We start from the raw sequence: 15,645 nt of genomic DNA, 5'->3' as shown, positions 1-15,645 counted from the left end.
GTAAACTTGGTCGGCATAATATCTGACCAGGCCATGGAGATTTATCTACCTTCATACACGAAAGTACCTTCAGCGCCACTTCGACCGTAACACTGACTGCTCTCAAGATACTTCCATTGACTGCCCCTAGTTCCTCCGTTCTCCTGTCACTCTCCCCGGTAAATACAGAGGAAAAACACTCATTCAGGTTCTTGTCCTTCTCCCGTGGCTCCACACAGAGTTAACTGCTTTGATTCCAGAGAGGTACAAATCTCTCTCTCTCTCTCTCGTCTCTCTCTCTCTCCTCTCTTCCCTCCTCGTGTCTTCTCTCTCTCTCTCTCTCTCTCTCTCTCTCTCTCTCTCTCTCTCTCTCTCTCTCTCTCTCTCTCTCTCTCGTTACTCTTTCCCTCCTCGTGTATTAGGCAGCAAATTCTCCACTATACCGCTTTTCCGACTATTTCAAAATGTTTTTCCTTATAGAATCATAGTCATAGATTGATACAGTGTGGAACAGGTCCTTCTGCCCAACTTGCCAGCACCGGCTACACTAGTCCCACCTGCCTGCGCTTGGTCCATATCCCTCTAAACCTGTTCTATCCGTGTCTCTTACTAATTGTTTTTCAAGCTTTGGGATAGTCCCATCCTCCTCTGATAGCTTGGTCCATACACCAACCACCCTTTGTGTGAAAATGTTACTCCCCAGATTCCTATTAAATCTATCCCCCATCACCTTCTATTCCCCTACTCTGGGCAAGAGATTTAGTGTATGAACCCCATCTATTCCTCTCATGATTTTACACACCTCTATAATATCACCTTTCATCATCATGCGCTCCAAGGAATAGATACCCAGCGTGCTCAACCTCTCCATATAGATCAGACCTTCTAGTCCTGACAGAATCCTTTTAAATCTACTCTGAACCCATTCAAGCACGACAATATCTTCCATATACACGGTGCCCAGAAGTACTCACAATAGTCTAAATGCGATCTCACCAACGCCTTATACAACTGCAACATGACCTCCTAACTTATTTTTTTATTTTATTTTATAAGAAGTAAGTTCAATCATATGGCACCAAAGTGCCTAATATTTATTTTCATAATACCTTTTATGTACAGCTTATTTTTTTGTTATAATAAAGAAAAATAAGAATAAGAAAAATAAATTAGATAGTAAAGGATAGAAAGTCGTGAGATATATAGTGTGTGCAGAAAAAGAAAAAAGACGAATGAATGAAGAAAGTTGAAGAAAATAAAATAGTAAAAAGAGAATAAAACATAAAGAAAAGAAGTAAGAAGATCATTGTTTCTAATCTTGACCATCCCTCGTCCAGTCCTGAAACAATTAGCTTTTACAATTGTGTTGCACCATATGATTCCAAAAAGACGACAAACTCGTTATGAATTGGTCTGGTTGATCCATTAGGAGGAATCGCATTTCCTCAAGATGTGCGGTGTCCAACATGCTTGCAATCCACATTTTGAGCGTTGGTATTGATGTATTTTTCCAAAATTGAAGTAATTTTTTTTTTGCTTTTATTAAACTATAATTAAAAAATAAAGTTTGAGATGTGTTCAATTTATTCCCATCTTCCATTTCTCCAAATATAATCATTTCAGTATTAGGTTCCATTCTTATTTTAACTAATTTTGTAAAATATTTCAAAAATATCACTCCAAAATCTACAAAGTTTTATGCAGGAAACAAAAGAGTGTGTTATAGTTGCGTTTTGGGATAAATATTTATCACAAATGGGGGATATATTTGGATAAAATTTGTTCAATCTTGTTTTTGAATAATATAAGCTATGTAAAATTTTAAATTGAATTAGATTATGTCGTACATTAATCGAACATTTGTGAATATATATCAAATACTTTTCCCATGTAACCTTCGTAATTTGCATAATTAGTTCCCCTTCCCACTCTTCTCTAAGTACCTCTGTCGATGGTGGGTCTATATTTAAAATACTATTATATAAATATGATATTAATTTTTGTGTCAGCTTTAATATTCACTGCTTCTTCCAATAATTCAGGAGTTATTTGTTGATATCCTTGTATGTATTTTTTCATGAAATCGCAAATCTGAAGATATTCATAATATTGGTTGTTTTTCAATTTAAATTTTAATTGTAATTGTTCGAATAAACCTCCCAACTTCTCGACTCAGTTCTTCCACACATTACACATGTGGCAGGGTCGGCGGCCGATATAGCCACAGCTTTGCACCCTGTCGGTGCCGCCAGGCTATATGACTGAAGCAGAGAAATGAAAAGGAAATGATGGTCACCATGCTGCATTGTGCCACAGGCCCAGAAATAGACCACGGGAATTAGAAGATGAAGCACTGTCCGTTTGTACCTTCGCTCCAAAATCCTCAAATACAACTGCCCTGACAGACCCAATTTTCCTGCCTGCTCCTGTTACACGGACATTATTTCCACGTACCTCGAATCTTCACTGGTCCAATCTCTCCCGTCCTATGTCTAAGATACCTCACATACCCTTCGTCTCTTGAATAACCTTGAAACCTCGACTTCCGCTTTCGAAGCCCCCCAATCCCGCATCTTTACTATGGTCGTTCAGCCACTGTACTCCTCCCCCCCCCCCCCCCCCCCCCCACCCAACCCCCCCCCCCCCCCCCCCTTAATGCCTCATGTCATCCGTTTCTTACCTCGACGGCAGAACCAACGAATTTCTCTCTCCGCTCGGCGAAGCTGGTCCTCACACTAAAAAAAAAATCACCTTTGACTCCTCCCCACTTCCTCCAAGTCCAAGGCGGCAAGTGATAGATATTTATCTAGCAGATTAAGGCACTGGGGAGCTGGTTAATGTACGAATGGTTTATTTCATTGGGCGAGGAAGTGTAATCGGTGGCGCTAGGTTTCACTTGGGGGCATTGGGTCAGACCGCTGTATTTCTAGCGGCAAGTGATGGATTGTAATCTGGCAGATGACAACGGGCAATTGATTGCGTCACTGAAGTCCATCTTTCTACGTCACACACTGTGGATTATTTATCAATGAGCGCCTTGGAACCTTATGTGTTTGTGTCCTGTGGCAACCAAGGCCATTGTTCTCACTGACCAGTCAGCGCCCGTTCGGCCTAGCGCTAACGTTCTATCCCCGGGGGCCGTATAAATACCGGAGCGGCGCCGCATTGCGTCACTGTCTCTGGAAACACGCGAGCGGAGCAACATGGTGAGCGCGCGGGAGAATGCCCGTGAGACACGCGTGTTGCACCCAGGCGAGGGATCCACGGGGGAGGAGGGGGGGGGGGGGACGATTCGTGGACTGGTGTTCGAGACTGGACACGGGAAGTGTAGAGCGCACTCGGGGAACTGGGAACGTAGTGGCTGAATGGATACGCTGAGCGGGAATGAGGCGACGGTGGAAGGGAAGGGAGCAGAGTATTCACGGGGCGGGAATTTCCCAGGGATTCGAGAGTTGAAAAAGGTGAATGCAGCGTGGTGTGTGCGCGAATTGTAGAGGTGGGTAGAATTGAGACTGTGCTCACAGAGGACGTGAGTCTGTTCGCGATCAATGCGCTTTGAGCCAGTCTAAGTGGAGTCCATCTCACCGCCTGTTTCCCCTCGCCAACAGCGCGAGTGTATTTCAATCCACATCGGCCAGGCTGGCGTCCAGATTGGCAACGCTTGCTGGGAGTTGTATTGCCTGGAGCACGGGATCCAGCCGGATGGACAGATGCCCACCGACTCGACCATTGGAGGCGGCGACGATTCGTTTAACACCTTCTTCAGCGAGACGGGGGCGGGCAAGCACGTACCAAGGGCCGTGTTCATCGACCTGGAGCCCACGGTTATCGGTAAGGTGGGGGGGGGGGGGGGGGTCCGGTGAATGTGGGGCGTTGTCTTAAACCCCTCGCGTGCGGGGATGGAGGAGTGTGTGCCGATGGTGAATTCACGTTTCTGTGCTCCCCTCCCCCTGCAGACGAGGTGCGGACCGGCACCTACCGCCAGCTCTTCCACCCCGAGCAGCTCATCACCGGCAAGGAGGACGCGGACAATAACTACGCCCGGGGCCACTGCTCCATCGGCAAGGAGATCGTGGACCTGGTCCTGGATCGCATCCGGAAGCTGGTAGGTTGCTCTGCGAATGCAAATTATTGTACGACGTTCCGCATGCTTGAAGCGCAATGTATCCGGTTACACCGGTCCATTCCCGAGTACTGCGGCCACGATGCTCCCGGATTCCCATTGCTACCTCTCCCTTCATCACTGAGATACCCACCGCACTATCTTTCTCAGCGCCGGCTATAGACACCAACATGACCCTATCGCGTCGCCCCTTCCCTATCAACAATTGATGCTTTGCCCCTTCTCCGCCCTCAGGCCGATCTGTGCACCGGACTCCAGGGGTTCCTCATCTTCCATAGTTTCGGCGGCGGCACCGGCTCGGGCTTCACCTCCCTGCTGATGGAAAGACTATCTGTCGACTACGGCAAGAAATCCAAGCTGGAGTTTTCCGTCTACCCGGCGCCGCAGATCTCCACCGCCGTGGTCGAGCCCTACAACGCGGTGCTGGTCACCCACTGCACCCTGGAGCACTCCGACTGCGCCTTCATGGTGGACAACGAGGCCATTTACGACTTGTGCCGGCGGAACCTGGACATCGAGCGCCCTACCTACACCAACCTCAACCGCCTGTTGGCGCAGATCGTGTCGTCCATCACCGCCTCGCTGCGCTTCGACGGGGCCCTCAACGTGGACCTGACTGAGTTCCAGACCAACCTGGTCCCCTACCCGCGCATCCACTTCCCGCTCGTCACCTACGCTCCCATTATCTCGGCCGAGAAGGCTTACCACGAGGAACTGTCCGTTCCACAACTGACCAACGCCTGCTTCGAGCCGGCCAACCAGATGGTGAAGTGTGATCCTCGCCAGGGCAAGTACATGTCGTGCTGCATGTTGTACCGCGGGGACGTGGTGCCCAAGGACGTCAACGCCTCCATCGCCACCATCAAGACCAAGCGCTCCATCCAGTTCGTGGACTGGTGCCCGACCGGGTTCAAGGTGAGTGTGACCAATTCGCGTGTTTCATAGAAACATAGAAACATAGAAAATAGGTGCAGGAGGATGCCATCGTGACCATGGCTAATCGTCCCCTATCAATAAACCGTGCATGCCTTCTCCCCATATCCCTTGACTCCACTAGCCTCTAGAGCTCTATCAAACGTTCTCATAAATCCATCCAGTGACTTGGCCTGCACTGCCCTCTGTGGCAGGGAATTCCATATATTCACAACTATCTGGGTGAAAAAGATTTTTCTCACCTCAGTCTTAAATGACCTCCCCTTTATTCTAAGTCTGTGTTCCCCCTGGTTCTGGACTCGCCCAACATTGCGAAACCAAATGCCTGCATCTAGCTTGTCCAGTCCTTTTATAATTTTATAAGTTTTCATAAGATCTCTCATCATCCTTCTAAACTCCAGTGAATACAAGGCTAGTCTTTTTAATCTTTCCTCATATGACAGTCCCGCCATCCCTGGGATCAATCTCGTGAACCTACGCTGCACTGCCTCAATCACAAGGAAGTCCTTCTTCAAATTAGGAGACCAAAACTGTACACAATACTCCAGATGTGGTCTCACCAGAGCCCTATATAACAGCAGAAGAACCTATTTACTCCTGTACTGAAATCCTCTTGTTTTGAAGGCCGACAATCCATTAGCTTTCTTCAGTGCATCTGAATGCATTCTGGAAGTTAGGTACATATAGGAAATTCCAAAACATATGGATTCGATTGGTTTTTAGATTAAGGCCAGCCGCAGAGAAATGAGACGAGCCCAACATGTCAACTCTTGGGGCATGGACAAGGTGGTTCGATGGGCATGTTTCCCAGCTGCACAGCTCCATACCTTCATGGCTCTAGCACGCATATCGGAACTTGCGGCGTTGATGGCTATCCAGAGAATACTTACAGCCGGAGATTTATTTTGGGGAATCGCAAGGTTCTACTAAACGATGTTTTGGTTAATTTTTGGGCGCATATTAAAGTGATAATGGAACATGTTTTTTTTTTTTTGCAAGTGGATTTGATTAAAAGATATTTTTCTTCCGGCCAAAGGTGGGCATCAACTACCAGCCCCCGACGGTGGTGCCGGGGGGTGACCTGGCCAAGGTGCAACGCGCCCTCTGCATGCTGAGCAACACCACCGCCATCTCCATGGCTTGGACCCGCCTCAACCTCAAGTTCGACAAGATGTACGCCAAGCGGGCTTTTGTCCACTGGTACGTGGGAGAGGGGCTGGAGGAAGGGGAGTTCCAGGACGCGCGGGAGGACATGGCGTCGCTGGAGAAGGACTACCAGGAGGTGGCCGTGGATTCCGCCGACTTGGAGAGACGGGGTGAAGAGGAAGAATAAGATGAATTAATTAGGAAGTTTAAAGTTTAAGTTTTATTTAATAGACTATATTGAAAGATATATCACTGATAATAATAAATTATTTAATGAACAACTGTTTTGTCGATATATTGCAGAACTCGGGTGAATGGAAGGAGAACTAAAGTGTTTAGCAAACGGGAGACCAGGGAGGTTCACATGGACTGAGTGAATGAAGGTGTTCAGTGAAACGTTCGCCCAGTCTACGTTTGGTCTCGCCGATGTATTAGAGCCCACATCTTGAACAACGAATATAGTAGATTAGCTTGAAATAGGGCCAAATAAATATCGACCAAACCAGAAGGGACTGTCGAGGTCCCTGGACCGAGTCGAGGGAAATAGAAACATAGAAACATAGAAAATAGGTGCAGGAGTAGGCCATTCGGCCTTTATAGCCCGCACCGGCATTCAATATGATCATGGCTGATCATCCAACTCTGTATCATGTACCTGCCTTCTCTCCATACCCCTTGATTCCTTTAGCCACAAAGGCCACATCTAACCCTCTTAAATATAGCCATAAACTGGCCTCAACTGCCTTCTGTGGCAGAGAATTCCACAGATTCACCACTCTCTGTGAAATTCTTTTTTCTCATCTCGGTCCTAAAAGCCATAAACTGGCCTCTGGACTTCCCCAAACATCGGGAACAACTGCCTTCTGTGGCAGAGAATTCCCCCCTCAGATTCACAAGCCGAGTCACTTCTTCATCTGTCCCAGTCAGTCTGAACCTTCTCTTACTTTTATCAAGTCTTTCCTCAGATTAGGAGGCAAAAACTGTACATAATACTCCAGGTATGGTCTCACCAAGACCCTGTACAACTGCAGTTGAAACTCCCTGCTCCGATACTCAAATCCTTTTGCTATGAATGCTAATATACCATTCGGTTTCTTCACTGCCTGCTGCACCTGCATGCGTCCTTTCAATGACTGGTGTACCATGACACCCAGGACTCGCTGCATCTCCCCTTTCCTAATCGGGACAGGTGTTGTACCTCATGCGGATGTTGGGGAAGAACCAGAGGAGGCGGTGAGTTGGGTCGGAAGGGATGGTTTAAACCAACTGCACAGTGGAAAAGGGTGGACTAGCCTAAATGTGGTCTCACTGGTGGGGTGAAAGGTAAGAACTAGGGACAATCTGCTCTCTATTGGAAGGGAAGCAAGAGTGGATCTGCGGGGGAACGAGGAGAAACGAGTGGGGGGCACATATATGATTGGCGAGGGGCACCCCGGTTCCCTAAAGTACCCTCAATAGCAAGAATTCCCTTCCTCAAATTTGGAGAACAAAACTGCACACACTACGCCAGATGTGGTCTCACTGGGGCCCTGTATAACAGCAGAAGGACCTGTTTGTTCCTCTACTCAACTCCTCTGTTATTAAGGCCAACATGCCATTCGCTTACTTCACTGCCTGCCCATGTTAGACTTCCCAAAACGTAAAACCTTATATTTTTTTCTGCATTACATTCCATCAAACATTCCTCAGTCCACTTGACAAATTGATCAGGATCCTGCTGCAATTTTTCACAACCATCTTCACTGCCTGCCTAACCAACCATCTTTGTATCATCTGCAAACTTGCTAATCTTGCCGTGTTTCTTCTCATCCAAATTGTGGGTGTAGATGACAAACAGTAACGGGACCAGCACCGAACCATGAGGCACACCACTAGTCATAGTCCTTCAATTCGAGAAGCAACCTTCCAGCATCACCATTTGCTTCTTTCCAAGAACGTGATTTTCCTTCCATTCAGTAATCTCCCCTTGGATCCCATGCGATCTGACGTTCCCGAGCAACTTACCATGATGAATTTTGTCGAATGCGTTACTGAAGTCCACATATACAACATCTACTGCACTGCCCTCATCGACTTTGTTGGTCACTTCTTCAAAAAAGCATATTTGTGAGACACGACCTCCACCAATAAAAACATGCCGACTATCTCCAATCATCCCTTGTCCGTGTAAAGCAGTTGTACAGGGTCTTGGTGAGACCACACCTGGAGTATTACGTACAGTTTTGGTCTCCTAATCTGAGAAAATACATTCTTGCCATAGAGGGAGTACACAGAATGTTCACCAGACTGTTTTCTGGGATGTCAGGACATTCATATGAAGAAAAATTGGATTGACTCGGCTTGTACTCGTTAGAATTTAGAAGACTGAGGGGGGGATCTTATAGAAACTTACAAAATTCTTAAGGGGTTGGGCAGGCTAGATGCAGGAAGATTGTTCCCGATGTTGGGGAAGTCCAGAACAAGAGGTCACAGTTTAAGAATAAGGGGGAAATCTTTTTTCTTTAAAAAATATATATTTTTTAATTCATTAGAAGTACAGTAAAGTACAGTAGTACAAGCCAGATATATCTTATTACATTTATTGTACCCCTTCATTTGTTTAAGCTTTAAGGAAAGATAGAAATAAAGAAAGTAGAGAAAGTGAGAGAAAGAAAGTTGTGTTCGTGTAAAAGAGTGATCAATGAGAAAACAAGTTAGAGAAAATAATTAAGAAATAGACCCTAGAAAAGAAAGAAGGAAAAAGGAAAAAAAAGCTCTGTTATAAAAACCGCGCAAAAGGGATATACCAACCATATTTTTCCTCCCCCCTTTTCCAGATCCTGACACCGTTTCTTTTTTGAAGTACTGATGCACCTTATTCTTGTAGTAAGTCGTTAAATGCAGACCACGTCTTTTACAAGTGGTCTGATTTGCCTGCAAGGAGGAGCCTCATATCTTCCAGGTACAATGTTTCAAACATATTTGAAATTATTTCAAATTTATTGTTTATTGTTGATATAGGAGCGCTCTTCCAGAATTTAAGTATAAGCTTTTTCCCCCATTATTAGCCCATAATTAAATAGATTCTTTTGAAACATTTAGTTCAGGGCCACCTTCCATTGTTCTAAAGATAATCCATTCAGGTTTTGGTATCAGATTCATTTTGAATAATTTTGTGAAGATTTCAAAAATTGCAGTCCAAAATTTTTTAGTTTTTATGCAAAAAACAAATGAGTGCGCTATAGTCGCTCCTTGAGATCGGCAATTATCACAAATAGGTGAGACATTAGGAAAAAGTTTACTTATTTTGGTTTTTGAATAGCATAATATGTGTAAGATGTTTAATTGAATTAGAGTGTCTAACGTTAATCGAACATTTATGCAAATATTGTAAATGTTTATCCCACCTCTCTTTTGAAATTTTTATAGCTAGTTCCCAGTCTCTTCTAATACCGTCGGCTGATGGTATTTCTATATTCCTATATTCTATATTTCTGTATTTCAAATAATGTTATACAAGTATGATATTAAGTTTGCTGATTCGGCCTTTGTCTTCATTGCTTCGTTCAGTAAATATGGTGGCATATTATAATAATCTTGTATATATTTTTTCAGGTAGTCAGGTATTTGAAGATATTTAAAGTAATGGTTATTTCTCAAATTATATTTTATTTGTAATTGTTGGAATTATAAAAAAAATTCCATATTCGTACAAGTCTCCGAGCGTTTTAATTCCTATCCTGTCCCATTGTGTAAATTAGTGATCTATAATACGGGGTTTAAACGACGGGTTATTGGCTATTGGAGATAATAGAGATAGATTTTTTAATTTTAGGTTATGTTTTATTCGTTTACCGGTTCTAATTGTACTGTGTATATTGGACTTTTATTATAATTTGTGTTATTCAAGTTAATTGGTGAGAGGAGGATCGCTCCAATATTACAAGGGGAACAGTCCCCTCCCTCCATTATAATCGAATTAACCTGCTGGGCAGAATTGTCGAGCAGGTGAATCATATTTTTGATATTTACTGCCCAATAATAGTACATAAAGTTAGGAAGAGCTAAACCACCCAAATCTTTAGATTTGCTCAAGTGAGTTATTTGTATTCTGTGGGAGTTATAGTCCCATATAAAATTTGTAATGTCTGAATCCAGTTTTGTTTTAAACATTTTTGGTAGAAATATAGCGATTGATTGAAATAGCTATAGCATTTGTGGTAGAAAGATCATTTTATAGCATTGATTCGGCCTATTAAAGACATCGGAAGCGTTTTCCAGAATTTAATTAAAATATTTAATTTCTTATGTAGGGGACTATAATTAGCATTATGCATATCTTGATATTTTCTAGTGATTTCGATTCCCAAATATTTAAATTTGTCTGTGGCTATTTTAAAAGGTAATTTTAAGAGATGTGTTGAGTCTTTCGATTTTATCGACATAATTTCGATTTAATTCCGATTTATTCTGTATCAGAGAAAGATCAAAACTTCTCGATTAGGTTTAATATGTTTGATATACTACTTTGGTCAGTTTCGCACTGATATGACCGTATTATGCTAGAAATGTCTGTGGCAATCGTTCTTCTGCCACCAGCCAGCGTCTCTCATTCCCATAGGGTGAAAATGTCCTCGGGATTTCCAAAGACAAGCGGATAGACTTCCAAATGGATTTTATTTTCAAATAAATTTATTTTCGAAATAACAATGCTGTCTTATTAAACCTACTTTCTAAATCTAAAGTTGCTGTCGTATAAATGTGGCATTTTATTAACCATTTTAATTTTAAGATAATGCGTTTATTCCTCTCCTTCCTCCTCTGCCCTTTCAAGTTCGGTGGAATCCTGGGCCACCTCTTGGTAGTCCTTCTCCAGCGACGCCATGTCCTCCCGTGCGTCCTGGAACTCCCCTTCCTCCAGCCCCTCTCCCACGTACCAGTGGACAAAGGCCCGCTTGGCGTACATCTTGTCGAACTTCAGGTCCAGGCGGGTCCAGGCCATTGCGATGGCGGTGGTGTTGCTCAGCATGCAGAGGGCGCGTTGCACCTTGGCCAGGTCGCCTCCAGGTACCACGGTCGGGGGTTGATAGTTGATGCCAACCTGCGGGGGTAGGGAAAGTGTATACATTGAATTTCACTTCCTGGGCCCATGTGAACAAGCGAGCTCCTCCCAACGCCTTCGCAGTGTGAACCCCATGTTTTGGGGTGAACTGCAAAGCGTCTGTTCCCCTGGCGAGGGCGTCGGAAAGGGGAATGTGTCAATAAAGAGATTATCCCAATTCTTTACTTCTTCCCCTATCTGAAGCTCAATGTTACCTGGAGTATTTGTACTGACCGATTACCGGATAGCAAGAGATACTTCGGCCCACCGTCCCCAGGCACATGAATTCCTACGAATCTAACTAATCTCCTCCACCCCCCTGCGCCCGCATCAGGACAGACTATCTCCTGCAAATGTTAGGACCCGGTGAGAACGTTCCCATTGGAAGACTACATAACGTTGCGGTGTTGAGTAGTGAGGGAACAGTGGTGACAGAGGGGGAGGTCCTTGTTCAATTATTGTCGATCAAAGCAGTTTCTAGTTGCGCCGTTTACATGAGGTATCTGACAAACATAGCCAATGCCCCTCCTCCACCGGGTATACATGATTTTGTCTCAAACCCTTCACTTACCTTGAACCCGGTTGGACACCAGTCCACGAATTGGATGGAGCGCTTGCTCTTGATGGTGGCGATGGCGGCGTTGACGTCCTTGGGGACCACGTCCCCGCGGTACAACATGCAACACGCCATGTATTTGCCCTGGCGGGGGTCGCATTTCACCATCTGGTTGGCCGGTTCGAAGCAGGCGTTGGTGATTTCGGGGACCGACATTTGCTCATGGTAAGCCTTCTCGGCCGAGATCAGGGGCGCGTAGGTGGCGAGCGGGAAGTGGATGCGCGGGTAGGGGACCAGGTTGGTTTGGAACTCAGTCAGGTCCACGTTGAGGGCGCCGTCGAAGCGCAGCGAGGCGGTGATGGACGACACTATCTGCGCGATCAGGCGGTTGAGGTTGGTGTAGGTGGGGCGTTCAATGTCCAGGTTCCGCCGACACACGTCGTAAATGGCCTCGTTGTCCACCATGAAGGCGCAGTCGGAATGCTCCAGGGTGCAGTGGGTGACCAGTACCGCGTTGTAGGGCTCGACCACGGCGGTGGAGATCTGTGGCGCCGGGTAGACGGAAAACTCCAGCTTGGATTTCTTGCCGTAGTCGACGGATAGTCTCTCCATGAGGAGGGAGGTGAAGCCCGAGCCGGTGCCGCCACCGAAACTGTGGAAGATCAGGAACCCCTGCAGTCCGGTGCATTGGTCAGCCTGTGGGGGGAGAAAGGCGGAAATTGTTAATGGGAAACCGCATATGACGTTCGTGAGCTACCGAGTTACCATTACGGTTGGGCATAAGTGGATGGCTTTGGGGAGAACGAATGCAATTGTTCTTTTACTTCCACTCAACACTTTACATAGAGAGCAAGGTGGCAGTCGGATCTCGTCCTATTTCTCGGCATTTAGCCCGATCCAACTATCGAAATGGTTTTCGAAACTCTTAGGTGTAATTGGCGGCCCACGAGTGAATGAGAAGGCCTTAACTTTGCTCTGACGTGTAAATAAAGTTCGGGCTAGGCGTCATTCGGTGTGTACAATACATTTCCGCTTGCCGTCTTCGGTGAATGCCCTGGTGGCTTGGGCTAAGTTGCAGAAGAGGATTACTATAAGTGTTTCACCAGTTGGAGGGTATTACAATCCAATACAATACGGTTTTATTCGTCATATTCCACATAAAGTGCAAGTGAAATCAATTTGCCAGCAGCGGTACAATGAAAAAGAACACACAAAAACACACCAATAATTTAACACCAACATCCACCAAGGTGGTGAAGGCACAACATTTGGCAAGTCCTCCCCCATTTCCCCCCGTGGTCGGGACCTGAACCCTCCGCATCCCTCCCTGCGGGCGACCAGATGAATGAAAGTCAAGGTAAGTCCTGAATCGATGCCTCCCCCTCCGGAGACCGCGGCTTCAGGTTGGTGCAGGCCGCAAGCCAGCGGACGGTGATTTATTGTTCGCGCCGCAGCCAGAAGCACCGCAGACCGCAGGGCCGACAGTCGAAGTCGAAGCTCCCCTCCATGGAACCCAAGCGAGCGGCTCCGCTCCCGATGGTAAGTCCATGCCCCGCCCGCGGTAGAAGTTGGCCGCGGGGCGGCAGTCGGAGTGGAAGCTTCTTCCTCTCCCTGGTCGCCAGCGAGGGATCCCAGGTTTCAGACGTCGCGCTGGCCTGAGCTCTGCTGACCGGGGCCCCAGGCTGCCGCGGGCTAGTGGAAGGAGCGTTCCCCTCCGGCGACCTCCAGCGAGTGTTCGCCAGCTCCACGCCGAGAGTCCGCGCTGTGCCCGCAGCTGAAGCCCCGGGAGCGTCTCCGGGAAAGGCCGCGGATCCTCGTTATTAAGCCACGGGGGAAGCGACCTGGAAAAAGTAGCCTCTCCGTGGAGGAGGTGACCGGAACGGTTTCCACCTTACCCGCCCCCCCCCCCCCCCCCCCCCCCCCCCCCCCCCCCCCCCCACCCCCCCCCCCCCCCCCCCCCCCACCCACACACACACACCACCTCCACACAATACACACAAATACACATTAACACACTAAAAGATTGACACTAACATTACACTATTACCACTATTAGCTCTCAGGCATAGCCCCGCCAGACAGCAGAAGAGCAGGAGCCAGCATGAAGGAGCACCAGCGGCAGACAACAGTTGAACGACATCCAATGCTTGGCCTGACACCATTTCCGAGCCGACTAATGTCGAGGTAAATTTGTCTTCACTGTACGACGCCGCTAGAGGCTGGCAGTACAACAAGTCGTGCACGAGTCTCCATATGGGGTGATAGAATATCCACTCTACCTCCCTCAAATACCATGGGACTAACGATAAGTGAGTAACTCCCGCCTGGTGCACACACATGTTTGGGCCAGATGGAAAGCCCAATGGACTGAACAATATATAATCTTGTAAAAGCATAGAAACATAGAAAATAGGTGCAGGAGTAGGCCATTTGGCCCTTCGAGCCTGCACCATGCTTCAATATGGTCATGGCTGATCATCCAACTCAGTACCCCGAACCTGCCTTATCTCCATACCCCCTGATCCTTTTGCCCACAAGGCCACATCTAACTCCTTCTTAAATATAGCAAATTAACTGGCCTCAACTACCTTCTGTGGCAGAGAATTCCACAGATTCACCACTCTCTGTGTGAAAAATGTTTTCCTCATCTGGGTCCTAAAATATTTCCCCTTTATCCTTAAACTGTGACCCCGTATTCTAGACCTCCCTAACATCGGGAACAATCTTCCTGCATCTAGCCTGTCCAACCCCTTAAGAATGTTGTAAGTTTCTATAAGATCCCCCCTTGTGATGTGGACTGGATAAGAAGCAGCAGTCATGAGAGGTAGGATAAATGTGGACTATGTTCTCTGATACATGGAAGTTCGAGGGGAGACGTGATAGAAATGCATAAAAAATATGAATGACAGGGGTAGGGAACTTTTTTCCGAACCCTTTTCCCATGTTGGAAATGTCAAGGTAGAAGGGTCATGGTTTCAAGGTTTGGTCAAAACACAATAGAAATACTCAGGGTGCTCCCGGATAGGAAGCTCCCTGGTGTGCGGTGATAATGAAGGAATTCTGTGATATGCTACTGCGAATCAACTTACCACCTTCCGGATACGGTCCAGGACTAAGTCAACGATCTCCTTGCCGATGGAGCAGTGGCCTCTGGCGTAGTTATTGGCCGCGTCCTCTTTGCCGGTGATGAGCTGCTCCGGGTGGAACAGCTGCCTGTAGGTGCCGGTCCGCACCTCATCTGTAGGGGGACGGGAACAGAAAGTAGAGAATCAACCTGCGCTACAAATACGACCCTCCACGAATGTCAGGGTAGGATTTGTGATAATGCAGAACATATCAGTATTCTTCCTCCTGCCGCCTTACCAATCACCGTGGGCTCCAGATCGACGAACACGGCTCGTGGGACGTGCTTGCCCGCCCCCGTCTCGCTGAAGAAGGTGTTGAAGGAGTCGTCGCCGCCCCCGATGGTCGAGTCGCTGGGCATCTGTCCATCCGGCTGGATCCCGTGCTCCAGGCAATAGAGCTCCCAGCAAGCGTTGCCAATCTGGCACCCGGCCTGGCCGATGTGGATTGAAATACATTCCCGCTGGTGGCGAGGAGAAAAACAAAAAGATAATATTTACAATTACAAATTATTGACACCAGAGCGACTGGGACCGGAGCAGATGACGGATCACCCATCCCTTCCCAATTGTAATAGATCTTGTCGGATATCAGTTACAATTGACACCCCGTCCGCCAATAAATGCACACGTAAAAACAACAAAACACACGATGAATATTTCTGGAAGACGTCATCGATTCGGGCAAGATACAGCTGCGGATGAG

General features: G+C 46.8%; 2 protein-coding genes across 2 annotated transcripts; one reads left to right on the top strand and one right to left on the bottom strand.

The window, feature by feature from the left end:
- Positions 1-3,567: 3,567 nt before the first annotated feature.
- Positions 3,568-6,937, top strand: LOC129694861 (tubulin alpha chain-like). Its single transcript, XM_055631618.1, has 4 exons — positions 3,568-3,810; positions 3,936-4,084; positions 4,337-5,017; positions 6,072-6,937. Exons 1-4 carry the CDS (start codon positions 3,690-3,692, stop codon positions 6,366-6,368), a joined length of 1,248 nt encoding a protein of 415 aa, XP_055487593.1. The 5' UTR covers positions 3,568-3,689; the 3' UTR covers positions 6,369-6,937.
- Positions 6,938-10,848: 3,911 nt separating this feature from the next.
- Positions 10,849-15,400, bottom strand: LOC129694864 (tubulin alpha-1D chain-like). The gene is made up of 4 exons (XM_055631621.1): positions 15,181-15,400; positions 14,907-15,055; positions 11,833-12,513; positions 10,849-11,261 (listed from the first exon to the last, which is right to left on the bottom strand). Exons 1-4 carry the CDS (start codon positions 15,299-15,301, stop codon positions 10,962-10,964), a joined length of 1,251 nt encoding a protein of 416 aa, XP_055487596.1. The 5' UTR covers positions 15,302-15,400; the 3' UTR covers positions 10,849-10,961.
- Positions 15,401-15,645: the final 245 nt, after the last annotated feature.

This window comes from Leucoraja erinacea, unplaced genomic scaffold, assembly GCF_028641065.1.
Source record: "Leucoraja erinacea ecotype New England unplaced genomic scaffold, Leri_hhj_1 Leri_82S, whole genome shotgun sequence".
Lineage (NCBI taxonomy): Eukaryota > Metazoa > Chordata > Chondrichthyes > Rajiformes > Rajidae > Leucoraja > Leucoraja erinaceus.
The sequence above is the reverse complement of the archived record's forward strand: the minus strand, read 5'-3'. Positions and strand labels throughout refer to the sequence as shown.